Source organism: Epinephelus lanceolatus, chromosome 5, assembly GCF_041903045.1.
Source record: "Epinephelus lanceolatus isolate andai-2023 chromosome 5, ASM4190304v1, whole genome shotgun sequence".
NCBI lineage: Eukaryota > Metazoa > Chordata > Actinopteri > Perciformes > Serranidae > Epinephelus > Epinephelus lanceolatus.
The window spans coordinates 2,693,312-2,716,534 of record NC_135738.1 but is presented as its reverse complement, the minus strand read 5'-3'; the positions used below and the strand labels follow the sequence as shown (position 1 = coordinate 2,716,534).

The window sequence follows — 23,223 nt, the reverse complement described above, 5'->3', positions numbered from 1 at the left end:
CTACTACAAAAGCTTTACATGGAAATTGGGTGGTTTAAAAGCGTCAAAGGCTTCTATATCTGGAGAATTATCATCATCATCATCATCATCATCATCATCATCATCATCATCAATAAAGGGCTCCCTACGCCAGCTCAAATCTCTGTCAAATCAATCTGAAGGGACTCGGTGTTCCTTCTTGTTTCCAAATCAGTGCATTTTCTGTGACAAAATAAAAACCAAGGTCAAGGGCAAAACTGAAAAGCTTATAAAGTTTCAGAGTTGGAAACACAAGGAACCGGCCTGGAAAGTCATCGAATGTAAAGCACAGGAATTGAATAAAGAGGTTCTTTACTGCAAGATATATGAAGAAGTTTCTTCATATACAAGTTGGACAGGAATCTTAGCTGGACAACCTCTTTGCGTCAAAGTCAAGGTTTCCTTAATCCGATGTGTGGACACAACCATAATCACCACTCACTCACTCACTCACTCTCACCCACACATTGACATACTGTGCTTGTGCTCTACGTTCGATGACTTTCCAGGCCGGTTCCTTGTGTTTCCAACTCTGAAACTTTGTAAGCTTTCCACCTTAAGGCTTTGAAATAATCTTCCATCCTCTGCTTGGAAGTGGTGAATTTACAGCTCACAGATACTTAATACGACACAGTCTCTGGCTTTTGTTTTGATATGTGGTGTGTGCAGAAAATGTTGCACATTTCTGATCTGTCGTTAGCTTGTTAACTATATTGCATGATTTCCACTGTCACACTGAACGTCCTGCTGAGCCCTGTTCAAACGTTAGAGCTGTATATGAAAACAAACACAAAAAGAATGGTTGAATATTCGTATTAAACGGCTGGATCTGATCCAACTGACATAATCGGGTACATGCCTAATTATTTCATTAGACCTTTGAATGTTTTAGAAGCAGTCCTGTACACTTTCCATCATTTTTCACATTATCACTATATAGATTGAGTACATTTGTTTTTGATGATTCAAAGGTCTTTAAGGCAGTTAATGCAGTCATTGGAATAAACAAGATTACATTACATAATATCAGCAGTGGGATTAAATCTTTGTGTTGTAGTAGTAAGTGGCAACGTGACACATCAAAGAAACCATTTACAGAAATAAGAGGAAAAACCACATTGATCAGAATCTAAAAAATCAACAATGTATTCACAGTACATCACCAATAATATACATTTATTACATTAAATGAGAGTGAATCTTTCTGTAGGAAATCAGATGGTTGTTCTACTTTGTGTGACTGACGCTATGAGTTTGAGTTAAAATGAAATTCGTCTGATTAAACTGCTCCTACGTGCTTGATTGACAGGAGAGATGATCAGAGGGGCAGAGTTTTTACCACCATCATTAACACAGGGACTGAAGAATGGGTAGAGTTTCTCAGTGAAGGAGCAGCCAGTAAAGGAGTAGATAAGAGCTGCAGCATCAACATCATAAAAGGAGACCAGACCCTCCTCATAATCCACAAACACCCCCACCTTCTCAGGCCGAGACTTCAGAGAGAGACTGACTGAAGGGCCAGCAAGAGCTTTGTATTCATTTTCATTCCTCAACCTTATCGTCCATTGACCATTTTTAGGAGCTGCTGTGATCTGTCCCTTCCTGTTGATCGACTCTCTGGCCACTCCTAAATCCCAGTCAGTCTTCCCTTTAACCTGAACCTCATAATAAAATCTTCCTGAAGAGAAACTCTGCTTTGCTAAGACATTAGGACAATAATCAAATCTCTCTGGATTGTTTGGGAGATTCTTCTTTACATCACCATGTTTAACTTGTTTTCCATCATCAGACAGGATGAGTTTGGGATGTGCTGTATCAGGATCGAGTGTCACATCCACTGCATACTGCTGGACCCTCTTCAGCTCGACCTCAAACAGCTTCTTCATCTGTTTACTGAGCGTCTCCTCCAGCTGACTCACAGCTCTCCTCACAGTCCCCTCATATGAAGGTGGACGGACGCTGACCTCTGTCCAGTCCTTGGTGGGTGGAGCAGTGTTCAGGGACATGAAGCTTTGGAGGAGGTGGAGGTGGTCTTCTGAGCGTGAGAGCTGCTCCACCTCAGTACTCCTCTTCTTCAGCTCAGAGATTTCCTGTTCCAGCTCTTTGATGAAGCCTTCAGCCTGTTTCTCTGTCTTTCTCTGCTTCTCTTTGATCGTGTCCATGAGCTCGGCCTGGCTTCTCTCAACAGACTCCTTCAGAGCGGTGAAGACCTGAACACCATCTGCTATCTCTCTGTCTGCATCTTCCTCACTGAGCTCCACTGAGTGTTTGATCTCCTCAATCTTCAGTCGTCTCTTCTGGATCATCTGCTGAATTTCAGTCTCTGTCTTCCCCAGCTCGGCCTTCTTTCCTTCATATTCTTCTCTCAGAGGAACAACATCATGTGTTTTGTGGTCTGAAATAGCACAGAGCATGCAGACACACATCTGGTCGGTCTTACAGAACAGCTCCAGCAGTTTATCGTGCTTCAGACACATCCTGCCTTCCAGGTTCTCCACAGGGTCGATCAGCTGATGTCTTTTCAGGCCTGATCTTGTCAGATGAGGCTCCAGGTGAGTCTCACAGTAGGATTCCAGACACACCAGGCAGGACTTCAGGGCCTTCAGTTTGGTTCCAGTGCAGACGTCACAGGGAACTTCTCCTGGTTTGGAAACTTGTTGCTCTGAGCTGCTGCTGCTGGCTTTCTGTTGAGCTGACTGTCTGAACTGAGCAGCCATCTCAGAGATGAAAGTGTTGACCTGCAGCTCAGGTCTGGTGTAGAAAACCTTCTTACAGTTTGGACACTGATAGGGGACATTAGTACTCCAGTGTTCAGTGATGCAGGTTTTACAGAAGTTGTGTCCACATGGTGTGCTGACTGGATCAGTGAACACATCCAGACAGATGGAGCACAGAAACTGATCTTCAGTCAGCAGACAGCTGGCAGCAGACATATCGACACTCTGAGGACACAAAGTGAGAAAACATCAAAACTGTGATTACATACATTTTGATCATTTGTTGAATAAAACCAAACTATGCTTAGTGGAATATAAGGAGAGTTATCCTGAATTCTCTTGATATATTATATGAATTGTGTTTTGTTTATTAGCTCCACTGTTAACAGCTTCATCATTAAAGTGATGAACACATTAATGCATCAATAATTATAATCCTGTAATATAGTATATTTCTCTGAAACTGGACGTTCTGGGTAATGAGTCATTTTACTTTTGGTACTTTTAGTTTGATGCTAATACTTGTGTATTTTTATTGCAAATCAAATAGTGACTGCAGGACTTTTACTGTAACAAAGTATTTCTACACTGTGGTATTACTACTTTTACTTCAGTAACAGATGTGAGTACTTCTTCCACCGCTGGTTCATATTGATGTAAACTCACACTTAAACCTTGTTGCAGCCTGAAGTGATTTTAATCCATGGTCACGTTCAAGTTTCATGAACACAAACCAAAACTCTTCATCCACTGTTTGTTTGTGTTTCAGTCATCAGATATTGTCTTCATTAATAACAGCCTAATTGCTCCATTCTTCTTCATAGTAATAATGTTTCACTTATATATCGGCCTTTATTTAATTCATGTTTATTGCTCCGACCACAACGTTGCATGTGTCTCCTGTAAATCCCATCTGCACTATGTTTACACCTGGTCTCAGGGGCGAAAATCCCATTTCATATTTGGGGGGGACAATAAACAGTAAAATTTTAGAGAATAATTCCAGGGGGGGACAAGGAAAAAAAGTTGTAGCCTGTCTTTTATACAGCATCTTTTACCGCAGTTTGACGCTTTAACCTTCTCTCTATCTCTCCAACAGGCAGAGTGAATGTCTATACTTATGAGAAATGAGACACTAAACATTGTCTGCAATTAAACTGGTAAACTGGTTTACAAACAGTGTGCTGTGAGATCTGCCGCTGCGCACCTCACAACCGTGCGTAATAGTCGCGCGTAATGACCGAAAATTATTAATTGTGTCTCAAATGATTCTCGGGGGGGGGGACAGCTTTACTGAAGGGGGAGTCATGTCCCCCCTGTCCCCCCTGGGATATCCGCCCCTGCCTGGTCTGCACACCTGCCTGGGATGCTGTCAGTGACACAGGAAGGTTGGAAGAGATCACATCAATATGAGTAACATCAGACATTCATCTGAAATCTGATAAATATGCTGTTTGTGCAGGTCTGCATAGTATATGAATATGAAGGATAACTGCATTTCCTCAGGGCTTATTTGGGCTGGCATTAATTGGTCGCCACGGTAACAAGCACCAATTAAATGTACCAGCCTATGAAAACATGTGGGGAAACCAGTCTGATGGTGTTGCACGGTATACTGGTACCAATGGTAGACCACGGTACTTAAACACCACGGTACATATGACACCATAATGTTGGAGTACTTCAGGTACTGGGATAAGTTCGAAGTCCAATCGCAAGAGGGTGAGTGTCCATGCGCTGTCCAATAATGGCACGCGCTGGCCACCTGGCACTCAATATGCTGCTGCAGTGGTTTGTATCCAGTGACATTTCAGGTATTAGCTGAGCTATTGAGTATCTTTACGCACTGAAAGTTATTATTTATTTATTTTTACTTGTAGGTTAGATTTGTTTATATATGCTGCAGTGATGTGTTTTCCACAGAGCTCTACGGTGCGAGCATTTTACTGGCATTTGCATTAAAAATAGTTTTGTGCGAGCAAAAGAAATCATTCAGGAGCACGCTGTGCGAGTACAGATTTCAACCAGCAGCAGAAACGAAAGGCGAATCCTGCCGGTTGTGGGTTGAACAGGGGTCACAGACAGGAATACCACGGAGCACTATAGCCACCGCAAGATAAAGGCTTACTGGTGACCGAGAAGCCCGGCTCCAGGTCCAATAATTTCCTCTTTGTTGGTGTCATGACTGCCCAGAAGTACCTGAACAGCTGAGCCGTGGCAGCACACAGGTATGTGATGTGTCAGAGGAGAAACGAGCCGTTCACATTTCTCTCTTTGTGGCAGGTAACGCTCCACAAACCTCACCGCACTGAAGGGACTGTTCTTTACTTGTCAGGGGAGGAGGGTGGCTGGTTGATTTTTATTTTATTTATTTGTTTTATTTCAATCCCCCCTATGTTAATGGGTTCGTTCGAGATGAGCCAGGCCTGCGCAGATTCGATCACCGGCGATCGGCGCACAATGCATGCTGGTTAGTTTTGTGTCCGACTTCATCCTGACTTGCTCTGACGTATTACAAAAGTGGACGGCGATAAAACCGCGAGAGCGAGGCGGCTGCAGTTTTTAGAGCCAGGGCGCTGCAGTTGCTCTCCACCGACTGCACCACCTGGCTCTCACCTGATCTAACAGCTGATTGGTTTATATGTCGACTCAACAATATGACGTTTTAGATAAACTACTCATTTTTGTTGAATTTTAGAGATTAAGATTGTATTTGTCTGATGTGAAGGTTTATTCTGTGAACAGAAAACGTTGTGTGACTGATGGTGAAGTTTAGTCGTCAGAGACTGAACACATTCATCATAAACTATACAGAGTCTACTGTACTATATTAATATTGGACGGTTTAATTATTGAAGTATTTAGCAACACAGAGACTTGTGGTCAGTGGGATGTGAGGATTCTTAAAATAACGTCAGATGTGAAGCCCTGACTGGATCTGACTGAGCCTTAATGAAAGCTGTTGTCTTGTATTTTTTTTCCTCTGAAAATATGAACCTTATAGTCAAACACAGTGTATTCAGCCTGTGTAGTTGAGGGGACAGGTCAAACTGATATGACGCTGATTTACAGGAGAATTCATATCAAGTGGAGGATAAACCATGAACATAAACTACAGATCACCTGTAAATCATTTTAATAAATTAATCTATCATGATTAAAACAACTGGAGACTGAAAACAAACTGATATATGGGTCTGATCACTTTTTTAATGAATTGACATCATTCCAGACAGGATGTAAGTGTGTCTGTGACTTCCTGTACGGACTGAAGGCTGCTGGAAACTGTCGGGAAACTGTCCGACTTCACCGTGGCTTTTTGTCACCGCCCCCCGCTGCGACCGCCTGCTCTCGTCTACTTTTCAGGCGAGGCGCAGTTCATCTCGAACAAGCCTATTCACTTATTGATGCTGTTTTTGAAGCATGAATAAGTCAATAAGTAATTTATTCCATTGAAATATCATTGATGTATTATAGAAAAGTGATTTATCTTTTTATAAATGGCAAAAGGCACATCTGCCTCACTTTTGCTGTGGTATCGTGATACTACTCAGAACCGTGATACTTTCACTGGTATCGTACTGTGGGTCCCAATTTTGGTACCGTGACAACACTACAGTGTGACTGGTCTGCAGTGGGGAGTGTTAGCTCGTGTTGTTTCACAGATAAAAACAGAGTTCACTGTTAAAGTCGACCTGAAAACTTTAGTTATTCAAATAAAAGTTGCAAAAATAATCAAACTATGTTAAACTAACTCTCCATTACTGTCACATCAAACATCAAATAATATAACAATACTGCTACACTGCTGCTTATATTGTTATTAGAGTGGAAATATTTGAAAGCAGGCCAAACATTTTTCATTTGCCATGACTGTAACTTCCTGTCTGAGTGGCGCTCAGAGTTCAGACAGGAAACAGGCCTGTAAATGAGCTTGAAGCTAACGCTAGCTGTGACTGTAGTTCAGTCACTGTGCTTTGGTTTTTACCTCTGTTTTGTATTTCTGGCTAAATTCACATGTTGTTTTTATCTAAACTGACACATTTCTATGGTATAATATTCTTTATAAGGTAAAACAGATGTAAAACAGTCAGATTGTGGTTTGAACTAAACTTTGAGCAAATATTTAGTGTATTTTGTCTCTGTAGGACAGTGAACTCACCAGTGTTTGTTGTTGAGAAAAACCTGCTGGATTCACTTGAATGTTTCTTTAGAGAGAAACAGAGAGACTCGTCTCCACTGCAGCTCTGCTGTCACTCACACACACTTTCACTTTCACTTTGATTTCAGGACTTTAAAGCTCTCCTCTTTCACTGTTGCTCCACCTCTCAGTGGGCCGTCACCAAGAGGGAGAGGTGGAGGAAGTATTCAGATCCTTTACTGAAGTCAAAGTACTAATACCACACTGTGACAATACTCCACTACAGGTAAAAATCCTCTCTTCAAATCCTTCCCTCAGTAAAAGTTTGATCAGGAACATTTATTATAAGTATGTGTAAAATGACTGATAGTGCAGTAAAGTGTTCCCTGCTGTCAGTGTTTTATTCTATCTGATGTTTTTGGATTAATATTCCTGCTGCATTAATGTGTATGTGTCATTTTACTGCTGTCCATGTTTCAGGTTGAGCTCATTTGAACTCCTTTATATCCTGTTGGGGAGTTTAATCTACAGCAATGCATCATGGTCTATAAGATCATCATATGTCTGTAGCGTGGCTGTCCTGTGAGAACCACGTATCTCTAAAGAGTCATAAAAACAGCCTGTTTTCAGCTTTGTGACGACGACTTTTCAGCTGATCGAAGAGGGTTTTTAAAGAGTTTATTTAGCTTCAGAAGGAGGAGAATTTTCTCAGCTCATAAAGGAACACTTCATCCTTCAGTTTATCACAAACATTCAGCATCAACACATCTGGAGATACATGCTTTTCACTGGACAGGAAGGCGCTAAAGCTGTCAGACTAATGTAGTGCAGTAAAAAGTACAATATTGACCTCTGAGATGTAGTGGAGGAGAAGTATGAAGCTGCAGAAAGTGGAAACAAGTACCTTAAATTTGTACTTAAATACTGTATTTAAGGAAATGTTGTTGTTGTTCAACCCCACCTCTGTGTGACCAGGCACTGAAGGCCAGCAGCCATGATGAGAGACTCAAACACTGTGTGTGAAACCAGCTCTGCTTTCAGTAGATCAAAGTGTGAAACCCATCAGTCAGAAACAAACCCTTTAATATTCTCTCTTAGTTTAAATGTTGCAGATCCGACTGCTGCAGCAGAGCTGCTGTAATACACAGACTCAGAGCTAGATGGCGCACAAGACCTGTAAGTTTTTGCCCTGATATTGAATTCAGTGAACTTCCCTTTAAATACAACATGTCTTTGCTTGAACTTCATTTCTCACCAAACTGCTGAGGCACACTGGTAAAGTTTGGCTGTTTGATTCAAAGTTTCAGCAATCTAACAATAAACTTTGGAGGGATATTTTATAAATACCACAACTGTGAAATGAATTCCTGCAGGATCATTTAGCCTGTGTGTTTGTATTTATGCTTTTTCTGTAATACCAAGTGTTCCTACAACTATATTAAGTTTGGTCATATCAAACAATAGAAAGCAGTATTTAACTCTTCCTCTCTCAGTTTCCTTAAATATCCTATTATGTGTTTCCTACATGTGTAATACAGGTAGTTGTATCATTTATGAATGTATTATTGGCAGCATGAAAGGATTACTGAACAGGCCTACAGGGTACAGGCCCAGGGACCCATCGTGTAAGGGGGGGAGCCCTGGCCTTCACCTGCATGATGTCACTCATATTGACATGTACTGATTTGCAAAAGATTCAAAATGACCACAAAGGGATGTGAAGGAACTGCAAAGAGTCACAAAGTAACTACAACAGGGGCAAAACAACCCCCCAAAAAAGACACTGAATTATCTTACAGAGACACAACATAATGACAGACACAATATACAAGAAGGGGCAAAACATATCACAAAGACCCCAAATCACCTCCAAGAGACACAAAACTATTACTGTTCCATCTGATTTTAAGACGGCCAGAGTTTTACCCCTTTACAAGAAGGGCAGCAAGCTTGGTGAGGGTAATTATAGACCTGTATCTATGCTATGTGTAGTGTCCAAAATTATGGAAAAATTCATACATGAACAGACTGAAGAGTACCTACATAAAAATAAGATATTTTATCAGTTCCAGTCAGGCTTTAGAAAATTATACTCAACTGAGTCCTGCCTGTTGTTTTTGACTGATAAAGTTAGAAAAGAAATTGATCAAGGAAAACTTTGTGGAATGGTTATGCTCGACCTGCAGCAGGCGTTTGACACGGTCGATCATGGCATTTTAAATTACAAATTAAGAGCTCTTGGTTTTAGTGACAGTGCTTTGAAGTGGGTAGATTCCTACCTTACTGACAGACACCAGAGGGTAGACATAAATGGAATGTTATCCATCCCAAAGGCTTTGCCATGTGGTGTCCCACAAGGGAGTGTTTTGGGTCCCTTGTTGTTTTTAGCATACATTAATGATCTGAACTCGGCATGTGCATGTGATTTATTTTTATATGCGGACAATGCTGCATTGCTGGTATCTCATAAGAATAAAGCAACTGTAGAAGATAGAATAAGCGCGGAGATTCAAAAAGTAGCGGGGTGGCTCTCCGATAATAGGCTTTCCCTTCACCTTGGAAAGACTGAGTTCATTCTTTTCGGAACTAGACCCAAATTGAGAATTTCACCCAATTTTGAGGTAAAATTTGGGCAGTCAGTAATTACGGCAAAAACAAAAGTTTACTACCTTGGATGTGTTATAGATAATATTTTGTCAGGAGAAGATATGGCCATGAAAGCACACAATAAGATTACCAACAGAACAAAATTTCTGGCAAGAAATGCAAATATACTGGATTCAGCAACTTTAAAAACCTTGGCTGGAGCATTAGCACTATGCCATTTTGACTATGCTGCCACCTTCTGGTATAGTGGCACTGGACAGTCTCTTAAAAGCAAACTGCAGACTGCTCAAAACAAGTTAATTAGAGTCGTTTCGAAGCTGCATCCCCGCACTCTTTTGGATTCAGTCCATTTCAAAATGATTAATTTATTAAATGTGGAAAAAAGGGTGGTGCAGATTAAAATGAGCATTGCCCACAAAATAGCTTTTAAAAATGCTCCTCCCTACCTTGCTGACCGTTTTAATCCAGTGAGAGCTGCACACTCTCACAATACCAGAGGCAGCCAAACAAATTTTGTTCCCTTGAAATTTAAAACGAAGTTCGGGAAAAATACCTTTTCATACACTGCAGTTTAGCTCTGGTATGATCTTCCCGTTTCTCTCAAATTAATCTCAAATGAGAGAAATTTTAAATTCAGTCTTAGGAAATGGCTGACTAATTGAAGATTCTGTGCTTTCTGGTTCCAAAAAAAAAAAAAAAGTTTTCTTTTTTAATCTTCATTTTTAAATGAGTGAAGTTTCTTTTCCAGCAGAGAAAGAAAGGGCTTTATTATTTTCCATGGAAAATTCTTTATTTTAAAATGTGTGTAATATGTTGAAATAACTGAGGGGCATTTATTACCAGTGTTACTGCATCAGTATGTCCAAAACTTCTTGACTCTTTAATGAAGAAAAGTTTGTCATATATAGAAATAATGATTTTAGTATAATTCATGATAATCCCACAGATTACAGTTCAGTGTTTTTACAGATTATTATCGGATCAGAGCAGGTTTGACAGATGACTCCCTCCTCCTCCTCCTCCTCCTCCTCCTCCTCCTCCTCTTCTTCCTCCCTCCCACCCGCCTTCCTCCTCCTCCTCCTCCTCCTCCTCCTCTTCTTCCTCCCTCCCACCCGCCTTCCTCCTCCTCCTCCTCCTCTTCTTCCTCCCTCCCACCCGCCTTCCTCCTCCTCCTCCTCCTCCTCCTCCTCTGTCTCTCAGGCGGAGCTCGGCGTGTCCACCAGCATCATTTCACCGTGCTGTACCCAGACCTCTGAGCGCTCCGGGGCGGCTGTCTGCGCCGACACTTGATGGGACGAAGGTGGACCTTCCCCGGCTGGGATTTAACCCTCTCCTCCCTCCTCCACTCTCGGCTGCAGATGAGCTGAACGGTCAGTAATTCTTCAGCCTAGTTTGGGAGCATTTTTCCGCTCTGGTGTGTTTGGTGATGCCTCCGGACTGGAGCCGCTCCGGGACGCACCCAAACCCGACAGGTGCACCTGTTAAACAGGACCAAAGACTATGTGAAAGCTGGCTGCGCGCAGACATGAAGGAAAACTGAATCTCTTTGTGGCAGTTTGAAGTTTGTATTTTTTTTGACTGATTATCAGAAACCAGAGATGGATCGATCATTTTGGAAAACGCAGCAGTTTGATGTCACGGGTTAGACAGAGCCACACGATGCTGCTTCCATTTTCGAGGTTACTGTGTTTGTGGCTGTGCAGCGAGGTCGTCTCGAGTCAGCTCAACAGGCAGAAAACAAAGACGACTTTCAGCCCTCATTATGAATCCACCGCCGCTGATCGGAATGCGCAGAGCCGGAGATGGCGCACAGTCATCGGGGAGGACAATGGGGGGACGCGCGGGGCCATTGCGCAGGCCTCGAGGCTGGATACTGTAAACATGTCTTCCCCTGACCTGCTGGGGACACAGATACCCCGGCGCGCTGTGCGTAAAGGCGACGCGCAAAATGGAGCGCGGCGCGACCGACGGGTACCCCCAGATGGAGCTTTACGCACGCATGTAAATGAGGCCGGTGAGACACGTAGTGGTGGATGCAGCCCGGGAGAGGTGCTTAAACAAACCCCGCATGGAAGCACGTGTAGCCTCGGGAGAACCGGGCACAACCGGCGGCGGAGACGCAGCGCAAAACCCAGCCGGAGGAAGCGGAGCGAGCCGCTGCAGGACGGAGCCGCCATGGCGCAGGAACAAGAGCCCGGACCCCCCTTTGGACTCAACACCAGCGACTACGAGGAGGAGTACTCTCTGCCGGACTTCCCCGACTCCACGCCGCTCGTGCCGGTGGACCCGCGGACCAGACGGAAGCAGGTGAAGAACCCATTCTACCCGCTCACCGCAGAGTCGTACGGTGCGTACGCGATCATGCTCACCGCCGCCGTCATCTTCAGCGTGGGCATCATCGGGAACGTGTCTCTCATGTGCATCGTGTGTCACAACTACTACATGAGGAGCATCTCCAACTCGCTGCTGGCCAACCTCGCGCTCTGGGATTTCGTCATCATCTTCTTCTGCCTGCCGCTCGTGGTGTTCCACGAGCTCACCAAGGACTGGCTGCTGGGGGAGTTCTCGTGCAGGATCATCCCCTACCTGGAGGTGAGAGGGGAGGGGGGAGGGGTTGGTGCTGCTCAGTGTGCATGACTTAGATGTCAGGTGGGAGCAGGTCTGACAGCTGTTGATGGATGCTGATGAGAACACACGGTTTGAAACACCTTAAACAACAGTGTACACTGTATTTGAACCATACACTAACAATACAAGTAAGTCAAACATTGCACAGCTTCAGAACTCATATCTGAAATGCAGATTAAAAGGTGTGTAATATTCCACCTGTTCATCCTGACCATTCAAAGATCCCTGACCAGTGATATGGGGCAAACTCCACAGTCCTAGTTCTGCGCAAAAACACTCACCAGTCTGAGTTAATCAGATCAAAAGTGCGTCTTTCAAAGTTAGTTTTTCTCCTGGAGTCTCCTTGGTGAGCTGTGATGGAAGGAAAGTAACACAAAGATGAAACATTTGTAAGGTGAACTTTAATCTCTCTGAGGGGCAGTCTGAGATACAGACAGTAGTCATGAGTACAACAAAACACACAGTATCCAGAATCATGGACATTAATGGTCACTGCTGGTTAGGGTAGGTGATAGCAGACGGGACAAAAGACATCTGTTACACTTAGTGTTGCATTTACGGAGGCAAAACTTCCGCCCTGGAAGCATCTGAAACTTGGAGGGGATGTTGAGAGTCTGAGACAATCGACCGAGCTTTAGAACTGAGCCTCTCCTCAAACACATCCTGCAGGTTGTTAAAAGTAACACCAGTGATCTTACAGCACAACTTCAGCACTTCTTCCAACTTGTCCTTGTTTTTCAGGCTCAGATCACCAAACCAACAGACAGTGTTAAAAGAATAAAACAGACTTGATAAAAGCAGAATAGAACATTTTCATGATTGTCCTGTCTACATAAAAACTCCTCAGCTTCCTTAAGAAGAGCAGGCGTTGGTTTCCCTTCTTACAGATGCCGTCAGTGTTCACATTAAAATTCAACTTGTCATCCACGACAGTGGTCCAATACTTCCACTGCTGCCACCGGCTCCCCCTCCATCACACACACAAAAAATACATATTCCTTAAGTTTTATGGCCAAATTCTCTCCTTTTCATCCTGCACCACAGCTCAGCAACGAGACTTGGCACCAAAAAGACTCCATATTATCTTCAGCTGAACTTCAGCACGCATTATTTCAGGATTTGTCACCCATCAGTCATTAGATTCACTGTATGAAGGGATTTCCTTCCAGCGAGAATGAACAGGAGGAACAATCACAGCCACCAAACAAATTTAGTATATACATATTATATGTATACATTTATAGACTCAGAAAAAATGTGACCTTTGCCTTTAAATCAGGATCTTTAACTAACCTCAACCACACTGTATAATAACAATAATAAACTGTATTTATATAGCATAGCATTTATAGAGGTGAAGTCTGCTAACAAGATAAAAATGTTTTTACATCACTTCATTTGATATTTTTAAACTCAAAGAACTAAATGTCAGAACTAGATTATTTAGAAAGTGATCAAATTAAAGTGAGATGTTCATAACAGATGATATTTTACAGTTAATAAAATATTATTTACTATTTTAGTTTCATGTTGATGTGAGCAGGTGTCAGAGCAGAATCAGGTGGAGAGCGGCTCCAGACTGCAGTCAGGGTTTAAATCAGGTTTAATGTCGCCTAATGTGAAGGGTCTTTAATCTGATCAGTGTCAACAAGACACCTGCTAAACATGTGACATCATGCCGTCCAATCAGAGTGAAGATCAGGATTAATGAGGAGTCTCTGAGACTGAGATTAGACAACAATCATCACCACCCCCCAGTAAATGAAGGAAACAGGAGGTCTGATATTATTATTGTATGTTCTGGGTCTGTTTCTTCTGCTTTGGGCCGAGGCTGTTAAATGAAGGCTGGAACACGAATCTGTGACTCTGTGAACTATGGGGTGTGACGTGCAGAGTGTAACTGGAGCTGTGATGTTGGAGGTTTAGCCAGAATTAAAGAGATGGTGAGCGCTCACTGTGGCTGCGTCCTGCAGCGCACAAAAACAGCTGATGCTGCAAAACAGCAGCAGTTAATATATATATAATCTGATCAGACAGATTTCACTTCTTTTAGGCTAATACAGATTTACAGACCTAGAAGCAGCGACTGTGTGTGAGTGTTTTGCAAAATAACATTCAGTTTAAGCGAGTTTATGAACAACAAGTCCCCAAGTCTCCTCTCTCACACCAAGTCAGTCTGCTCCTGAGCTGCAGATTAAATCAGTGACACCGTCCATGTTTCTCATATCTATACTTTTCATATGAAATATATTGTGACTGAAGGCCCGCTGCTGACGCCTCAGTGAAATTTAGCAATCATCCCCATGTTCTTATGATCGTGGATGAGTCATTGAGCCGTTTGGAAAGTGCAGACTGTGTTGATGCAATTGGACGCTGTATCTTCTCCTCTCTTTACCCGCCTGGTTTTGGCGCTTTAGCTCCACTGAACAGAATTCCAGGGTTCCCACAGTCATGGAAAACCTTGAAAAGTAATGGAATTTCACAATCACTTTTCCCAGGTCTTGAAAAGTCATAGTATTCGTCAGAATCTGTTGTGTTCTGTCTGGGGGAGTAGGAGTGCCACATTAATGTGTGTGAGGCTGTTCCCTCCCCGGTCCCCAAACCAGACGGCTCACAGCAGGAATGTCGGTTCAAAGTTATTTATTAACAGTAAGGTGAAGCAAAAGTAACTGAGGGTGAAGCAAGGCCAAAACAGCCAGCTAAACTCTGAACATACTAACTACACCTTTGTGAGAAAAACAAAACAACATTCACTAAATCAGGCTCCCTGGGACGCATCAGAAACATGAGGAAAATGTACAAAATAAAATGGCAGCCCACTCTACAGCTTCAGAGTTAAGTTCAAAACAACAAAGGTAAACTGACGTCACTACCGAGGAACTAAAGCTTCAGGTTTGACACAAACACAATACGGGAGGTTATGGAGCCGAGGACAGGAACGCTGCTGCTATCAGTCCACTGTCAACCAGCCTGTTGGGAAGCAGAGGGTTTTAAATAGCACGCGGTAGTTGGGGAGCCAATCAGCGGTCAGCACTCTGAGACCAAACCCACACCTCCAGCCACTCACCCACCACCCCTGTAGTTAAGAGACAAAGACCCTCGGACAAACAGAGCACTCACTCTCACACTCAAACATGTGAACGACTGCAACACTTCAGAATTCACCAGAGCCATAACAGTTTTGGAAAAGTCATTGAATTTCATTATGTATAATGACTTTGTTACAGTGTTCGTCTGTGGATAACCGTCCATGTAATGTAAAGGCAAATTCATTTTCTGTAGCTGTCAGTGTGACGGAGCTTTAATACGCATCGATGTGTGACAGCGTTTCAGTTACCATCACATGTATTTAGTGGTTCTCTCCCTGGGTTTGTGGGCAGCTAGCTGAATTATGTTTGAACAGAGTTTGAATCTGATTATGTTTCAAAACACTCTGCAAATGGAGCAAGAAAAAAACTTTATTATGAGTCCTTGAAGGACATGGAAAAGTTTGGAAAATTCGTCCATAAAAATGTGTGTGAGCCCTGGAATTCTTAAAGCTACATATTTTAACTATAGCGTGCTTCCATCTTTGAGGCAGCAGTTTGTGTTTGACACCTTTGTGCTCAAAGGCAGCTCCATAAAATAATGGTTTTCCCAGTTTGGTGTGAGAGACTGTAACTGGTCTGCACAGACCTCAAACCCTCCCAACACCTTTGGGATGAGCTGGAGCCAGACCTGATCTCAACATCAGTGTTGCACCTCACTGACGCTCTGGTGTCTGAATGGGAGCAAATCCCTGCAGCCATGTTTGAACATCTGATGTAAAGCTGTTACTGCAGCACATCAGTGTCCATACTGTTGGGATCAGATGTCCACATACTGTTGGCCATGTGTGTCCACACCCTGTAATCTGAGTGTTGGTGGTGCTGATGTTGTTGTTGAATCAGCTGAGCACCTGAGACGTTCGCAGCAAGTTATTAACATATTTATTATGGGATTTTTTAAATATGTGAGGTCTGGAAACAAAAGGTCACGTTTTTTGAGTTTAATCCTCTTAACAGCAGCAGCTCTTTGTCTGAGATGATGACCTACATGACATCAGTTATACTTTACTGATGTCACCAGCTGTCCTCTTCCCTTTTTGTATTCTGTATTTCATTCTTTTATTAGTATGATTTTTATTCAAGGGTGGTCCATCCTTTAATTTTGATTTAAAAAGAAATATGATATATTTTCACTCAAAACCAGTCTGAACTGTAAGTCTGATATTAGATCTGTCAGTGTTTTACTTCCTGGTTGATAAAGTAACACATACAGTACAGAGTGGAGACTGAGCTGCAGATCTGAGATCAGTCCTGTCGTCTCCTCTGATTGTTTAATGGAGCGAAATCACACAAAATAGCAGAAGGATTAAATACAAGAACTGCTGTGGTGGTCCGACCCCCCACACACACACACACACACACACACACACACACCAGGGTGTATGCAGGTCCTTAAAAAGTTTTAGATGTCTTCAATTCAATTTCAGAAACATAAGGCCTGAAAAGTCATTAAATAGTCTTAAATTTGAACTTGTGAGGGCTCAGTTGCCACAAACATTTTATCATATTTACAGTTGGGAAAACACCTTTTTTTTTTTTAAACATAAAACTACTTTATTCAGTGTTTTTACTGATTTAAATCACCTGGTCAGTTTGTTTTGGAGAGGAAGAGTCCTCTGTGGATAATTTGGTTCCTGTTAAAAACCTCCTGAACGTCTGGATCTGAATTTATCAGAGAGAAAAGGGTGAGCATACTTTAGCAGGTGCTGGGCTGGTGGCCTGTCTCTGATGAGCAGAACAGCATCGGAGAAACACTCAGTCCATTTACCTGCACAGTGGAGCTACAGTTACAGCTCAACTGGACCATTTAACTGGACTACTGTCCTTGTCCCAGTGCACAAGCACAGGAGGGGAATTGATTTATTGACTGAAGTATGACTCCTCTACGACAGGTGGAGATATGCCCCCTTTCAGCTTGTTAGTATTGGACCTTTTTCCTGTTGACCTATTACATCACAAACCAAACAGTGGACATTCTGTGTTTCCCCCTGTCCATTTAAAAATATTTATCTCTTTCAGCTGACACAGCAAGAACATATTTGCAACATGCCAAACAGCATTGGAGAAACTCTGATTTGTAATGTGAACCATCTTTATTCAGTGTTTTTACAGGTTTGAATCAGAGGAAGAGACCTCTGCAGATAATTTGGCTTCTGGTAAAAACCTCCTGAACAATGAACACTGACGGAATTTGAACCAGGAAAAGTTTCAGCTGATTCCAATCTGCGATCCTCACTGCTAGATTCCACAAAATCTTACATGCTGCTCCTTTAAAATCTAAAAGGTTAACTGATCTAATTTCTCGTAGACAATATAAAGTAACGTCAGGAGTTGCTTGAGAAACATTGTTTTGAGTAACAGAAGCTAATAGAACAGCAGCTAGACAGGAAGTGACATCATGTTATTTATGATGATGGCCTTTACAACAGCGTAACACTGTGTCCACCCACCACACACACACACACACACACACACACACACAAACAACGGGTCTGCTTGTCTGTTGTTGCTCATACAGTGTGAAGTGTTTACAGCAGCTGAGACACAGCAGATGTGTGTGACGCAGAGCAGGAGAGAGAACAGTGTGTGTGTGTGTGTGTGTGTGTTTGAACTGTGTGTTCCTGCTCATCCACTGATGTAAGAACACACTTCAAGTTATGTGGTTGTTTGTCACATCTTCACACAGTTCACTTAGGAGTCGGGATTTCGGTTAAGTTAGGGAAATGATGTCTCTGGAGTTCAGTCATAGCTCAGTTACATCATATCTTCTTTACCTGTTTCATCAGTGTGAGATTTAAAGGAGGTGGTTTCAGCTAAAGTTAAACTCTGCAGAGACTTAAAGTTGCAGCAGTGAGATATTAATCCAATACAGACATTATATCCACTTTGTTTTTTTCCCAAAGTTAAAAAATGATGATTTAAATTGGAAATATTGAGTCAAAAAATAAAAGTTAAATATACAAATCTAATCAAACACAGGCTGCCAACTTTCAGTGATCAACAAATTTCCCACTCTCATTTCTAAAGACAGAGTTCAGTTTATAGAAGATATTACAACCCAGGCACCAGAATAAATGTTGGTATTTTATGTTTCTGCAAAATACAGATAAATTAAATCTGTTTGTTTCATATGACAGAGCTGTGTGTTTTGTTTGAAGCTGATATTTTGGAAATTTATGTTCCAATTTTCAACTTAAACCTTAAACACTGAGGATAACACGTGGTTATGGTGAAGAAAGGATCATGTTTTAGCTCAAAATACACAGTTTGGTCGCAACAAACTCAGCTGGAAATGTCACTTTGTTGGAACAGTGGTCTGCTGCCGACTAGTCTGAGTGGGCGGAAGTTCACCGCATAGATCAGCCTCTCATGGGGCGGAACAAGCCACCGCTGAAGTCCCGCTCTACCACCTCCAGTTGTGTAGCAGTTTTCAACACGTTCTTTACTAACTTTTGCGGTGTTTGATCTTGCGGGGATGTAGCCATTTTTCTGCCATGGTTCGCGTGCTACACCAAAACCTGTTTCCCCCTGGCAATATTGCAAGCACACCGTTGCTGTGGCACCGCCCAGAACGATTGTGATTGGTTGAAAGAAATAAAAAAAGCCGGGGCGTTTTTTTCTCCAATCTTAAAGTGAGAGTCGGCCCAGCCAGACCTTTCTTTTCTTGAGAAAGGTCTGGTGAGCGAGACTAGCTGCCATCTGAACTGAGTCTCCACCATCCCCTCCACCTCCTGATGAGACACCCCGCTAATATATATTTGTTTCGAACTACAACACTTAAGAAATGTTTAAATGTGCCAGTGCACCATATGCATGGTTTAGAGAAACATACAATGCCAGAATTGGCCAATCAAAAGAGGCATGACGTGACAGGTAACACAACAACGTCAGCAGGGGTAAGGAGTTCCTGGACCTCATTGTTTTTTCAATGTTTGAATTTTGCTGCTGTTCTTCCTCTTTGAGTTAGCTGCTAACTGCTTACAGCTACTTTTTAAATGTTCTACAGTGGTTCAATAACATGTTGCCAAAACGTTGCCTCGGTGCCGCCCATAATCCCGTCCTGTTCATACAGAGGTCATTTCAGTGCTGTTACTGCCTCCCTTTCCTGGCTTAGTGGCGAAACAACTCTGTCCCCCCATTACATGATCTCACCTCTTATACAGAAGTCAACAAAACGAGGACTAGCTAATCACAGCATGCGTTAGGTTCCATAATAACACTTCGTAGCGATAGGTGCAAATAGCTGAATAGCTGAATTGTGACCGTTCTCATCTGGGTGCAAATAGACGCTCCATTTATTTGTTTCTGCCAACACAGAAAATTGTTCCACTCTTATTTCAGAAACATGCAGAGAACTGTTTCCTGTGAGACGTGTAACCTGTAACCCTTCTTCTTTTCACAGGTGGCTTCTCTCGGGGTCACGACCTTCACACTTTGCGCTCTGTGCATCGACCGTTTTCGTGCTGCCACCAACGTGCAGATGTACTACGAGATGATCGAGAACTGGGCGTCCACCACGGCCAAGCTCGCCGTCATCTGGGTGGGCGCTCTGCTGCTGGCGCTGCCTGAGCTGCTGATCCGACAGCTGGTCACAGAGGACAGCGACCCACCCGACGTGACGCCATGCGAGCGCTGTGTGATCCGGATCTCCACTGACCTCCCGGACACGCTGTACGTCCTGGGACTCACCTACGATGGCGCTCGCCTCTGGTGGTACTTCGGCTGCTACTTCTGCCTGCCGACGCTGTTCACCATTTGTAGCTCGCTGTTTACTGCCCGCAAGATCCGCCACGCGGAGCGGGCCTGCGTCCGTGGCACCAAGAAGCAGATCCAGCTGGAGAGTCAGATGAACTGCGCCGTGGTGGCGTTGGCGATCCTCTACGGCTTCTGCATCATTCCAGAGAACATCTGTAACATCATCACCGTGTACATGGCGGCCGGCGTTCCCAGGAGAACCCTGGACATCCTGCAGCTGGTCAGCCAGATGCTGCTCTTCTGTAAGTCCGCTGTGACGCCGATACTGCTGTTCAGCCTGTGCCAGCCGTTCACCAGAGCCTTCCTGGACTGTTGCTGCTGCTGCTGCGACGAGTGCGGCCCGCCCCGCTCTTCCACTGCCGCCACCAGCGACGTCGACAACGAATGCACCACCACTGAGTTGGAACTGTCGCCATTCAGCACCATCCGCAGAGAGGCGTCCACCTCCTACAGCGCTGTGGGGACACACTGCTGAGGTCAGAGATCACCAGCGTCAGGTGGAGCTTCCTCTGGGTCGTTCCTCTGATGTCATCGGAAGTTTGGTCGGTGGACGCGTCGACATATCAGGCTGTCAATTCCTGAGTTTTTTTAAAAACTGTTGAACACGTTTGTGTTTGCTGACGGACGGACTGAAGACGTCACTGTCCATCAATTCACTGTTTACAGAGTTTATATATGAAAGAACACAGTCTGTGTTAGTTAATAGCATTTATGTGTTTAGTTCTTTTTAATTAACTCACCAGTATTTTTACTGAATCTGCACTCGGCCTGACTTTTTGTTCATTTTCACTGTGTTGTACAGAAGCTGAGAGCAGACGTGGATCCTCAGCACAACGTAGACTATGAGCCCATTTACACCTGGTATTAACATGTGTTTCTGTGATCTGAACACAAGTGAACAGCCGAGACACATCGCCGTCCACACCTGCGTCTATGATGTGTCTCCAGTTGACAACTTGTGTTCAGATTTCATTACATCACTTACTGTAGAAGGTCAAAGGGCATCGCGCACAGTTATTATTATGTCCATTCTCTGGCTAGCTACTTGCTAGCATGCTAGCTAGTCACGTTAGCAGTTGTGTCGGTTTCTCCCTCCATAGGGCAGAACCTCAACAAATTCATCATATCATCAGTTCATCACATCTACGTTTCCGGCGCTGTCTCGGGCAGCAACCTGCTAGAGTTGCTCTTCGTCGTCTTGTGCTGGCACGCTGTCACCAAACAACCACCACACCCTGCAGTGATGACGTAGTCCTCGTCAGTGAAACATCGGGACACATAAGTGTTTACACTGCAAAAGATCCGTAGACAAATGCATCTAAAACCACCTCGTCAAGCGGTTTGAGTGATCGGATCACAATGCATCTTGGTGGTTGTTCACACTTGTGTTTAGAGCTCTACTCTTGTGATCCGATCACCCAAACCACATGTTGATACCAGGTCTAAACAGGCTCAATGTCCTGAGCCTGAAACATGTGGTTGTGATAGTTAAATTTGGTAACGCTTTATTTTACGTGTCTATTGTTTCAATTCAATTTCCTTGGAAAAAAACAGATTAGTTTGTTTTAGTTAGTTGTGTTGAATTTATAAGCAATTGTTAGCTTTCCTGTAAAGAACCGCCTGATTTAAAGCCAAACTATTATTATTCTTCATCAGAAACTTTAACCCTCCATATACTGCATGTTGAACTGTATTTTTTCCTGTAGACATTTTGTATGTTCAGCCGACATTTTGCAAACTCACTAAAAGACTTCCTGTGCTATGCTTGCAGTTATTTGGAATTCATCAATTAATTGGGCAATTAATAGTGCCACAGTTCTTTTCAAGGAAATTGTGGGCCCCTAAATTAAAGTGTTACATTAAAGGGATTGTTTGGATAGTATTTTTGAAGTGAGGTTGTATGAGGAACTTCTCCACAGTCAGTGTATTACATACAGTAGATATCAGTCGGCAAGCCCACAGTTTGGGGAAGCAGACAAGATTACCACCACGGACGTTAAGCAATGTACTGCTGCGGACGGGGGCAGCAGCAAGACGTATTTTAGCCACCTAAAAAAAAAATCAGTATCAGTTTAAGTGTATGCTGTACTGAGAGTATTTCACTGCTTTGCCTTGCCGCAGTCAGTCCATTGCTACGGGGAAGCTATTAACAGCTCAAGTTTCTCATCTTTGCTTTAACTAGTCCATAGCCATTGGTAGCTTTGTCACCTTCTACCTATGCCAGTCCTCAATGCCTATGTGCAGTTTCACATAGATTGACCACGTCAGTGAGTAGAAAAACGTGGGACAGACAGAATGACTGACAGACAGAATGACTGACTGACAGTTTCCGTGATTATGTACAGCATACCATACCATGACTTAGTCATACCAAACATTAGAAAACACCAACATTGGTCCACAGGGGGAGCCACAGCGATCGGTCGCATTTTAGCCATTTTGAAGCATTTTTCTGTTGTTATAGCGCCACCCAGTTGCCAATTAGAGTTAAATTTCTCCAGTCACCTTGAGGCGTCCTGTTCTACATATCTACCAAGTTTAGTAAAAATCCATATGGCGGTTAGGCCTAGATAAGAAATGAGCTCTCTAGCTCCCCCATTTTGTTTGATGGGGTCAATAATGGAGGGGTCCCCTCAGATTATGTGTGGTCATATGCCTACAAAGTTGCGTGGTGATGGCTGAAACCCTTGAGATGTTATACACCTTTATGTGATGAGCCACGCCCTCCGCAATATTCATTGCCTTATAGAAGCTCAGTTTTAGTAAGTTTTCCAACTTTTGCCAAGAGGGAACTTTAGATATTGGTCCCTAGATTATGTTCACCCAGTTTCATGCAGATCGCTCAAACTTCCTAGGAAGAGATCCATTTGAAGTGTTTTTCAAAAAATTCAAAATGGCGGAAAATCTATATAAGCGGAAGTTATGGGTTCTTGAGGCAAATGTGTTCCTCATGAGGAGAGGCGTCTCTGTGCAAAGTTTCATGAGATATGCCCATTCAAAGTTTGCAATTTCAATCGGTTGCTATAGCGCCCCCCTTTGGCCAATTGATGTAATATTGCTTCATTCACATCCTCCCATGACCCTCTACCACTGTGCCAAATTTCACATGGATTGACCAAGTTAGTGAGGAGAAAAACGTGGGACACACACACACAGAGTTTTCGTCATTATATAGTAAAATAAAGCCACCAGACTCCATTGAGGAAAGCAGAAATTTTGGCTTGCTGGTCTACCCCTGCCGAACTGTTTTAAACATCAAAGCCACACAATA

The 23,223-nt window shown here is 43.2% G+C and overlaps 2 protein-coding genes across 2 annotated transcripts; one reads left to right on the top strand and one right to left on the bottom strand.

Annotated features, from left to right (window-relative positions):
* Window positions 1–1,144: 1,144 nt before the first annotated feature.
* LOC117262475 (E3 ubiquitin-protein ligase TRIM21-like) lies at window positions 1,145–7,014 on the bottom strand. Its single transcript, XM_033635462.2, has 2 exons — window positions 6,898–7,014; window positions 1,145–2,960 (listed from the first exon to the last, which is right to left on the bottom strand). The coding sequence occupies exon 2, from the start codon at window positions 2,949–2,951 to the stop codon at window positions 1,278–1,280; it is 1,674 nt and encodes a 557-aa protein (XP_033491353.2). The 5' UTR covers window positions 2,952–2,960; window positions 6,898–7,014; the 3' UTR covers window positions 1,145–1,277.
* Window positions 7,015–10,974: 3,960 nt separating this feature from the next.
* On the top strand, window positions 10,975–21,712 carry gpr37a (G protein-coupled receptor 37a). Its single transcript, XM_033635461.2, has 2 exons — window positions 10,975–12,075; window positions 19,600–21,712. Exons 1-2 carry the CDS (start codon window positions 11,116–11,118, stop codon window positions 20,425–20,427), a joined length of 1,788 nt encoding a protein of 595 aa, XP_033491352.2. The 5' UTR covers window positions 10,975–11,115; the 3' UTR covers window positions 20,428–21,712.
* The last annotated feature ends 1,511 nt before the right edge of the window (window positions 21,713–23,223 follow it).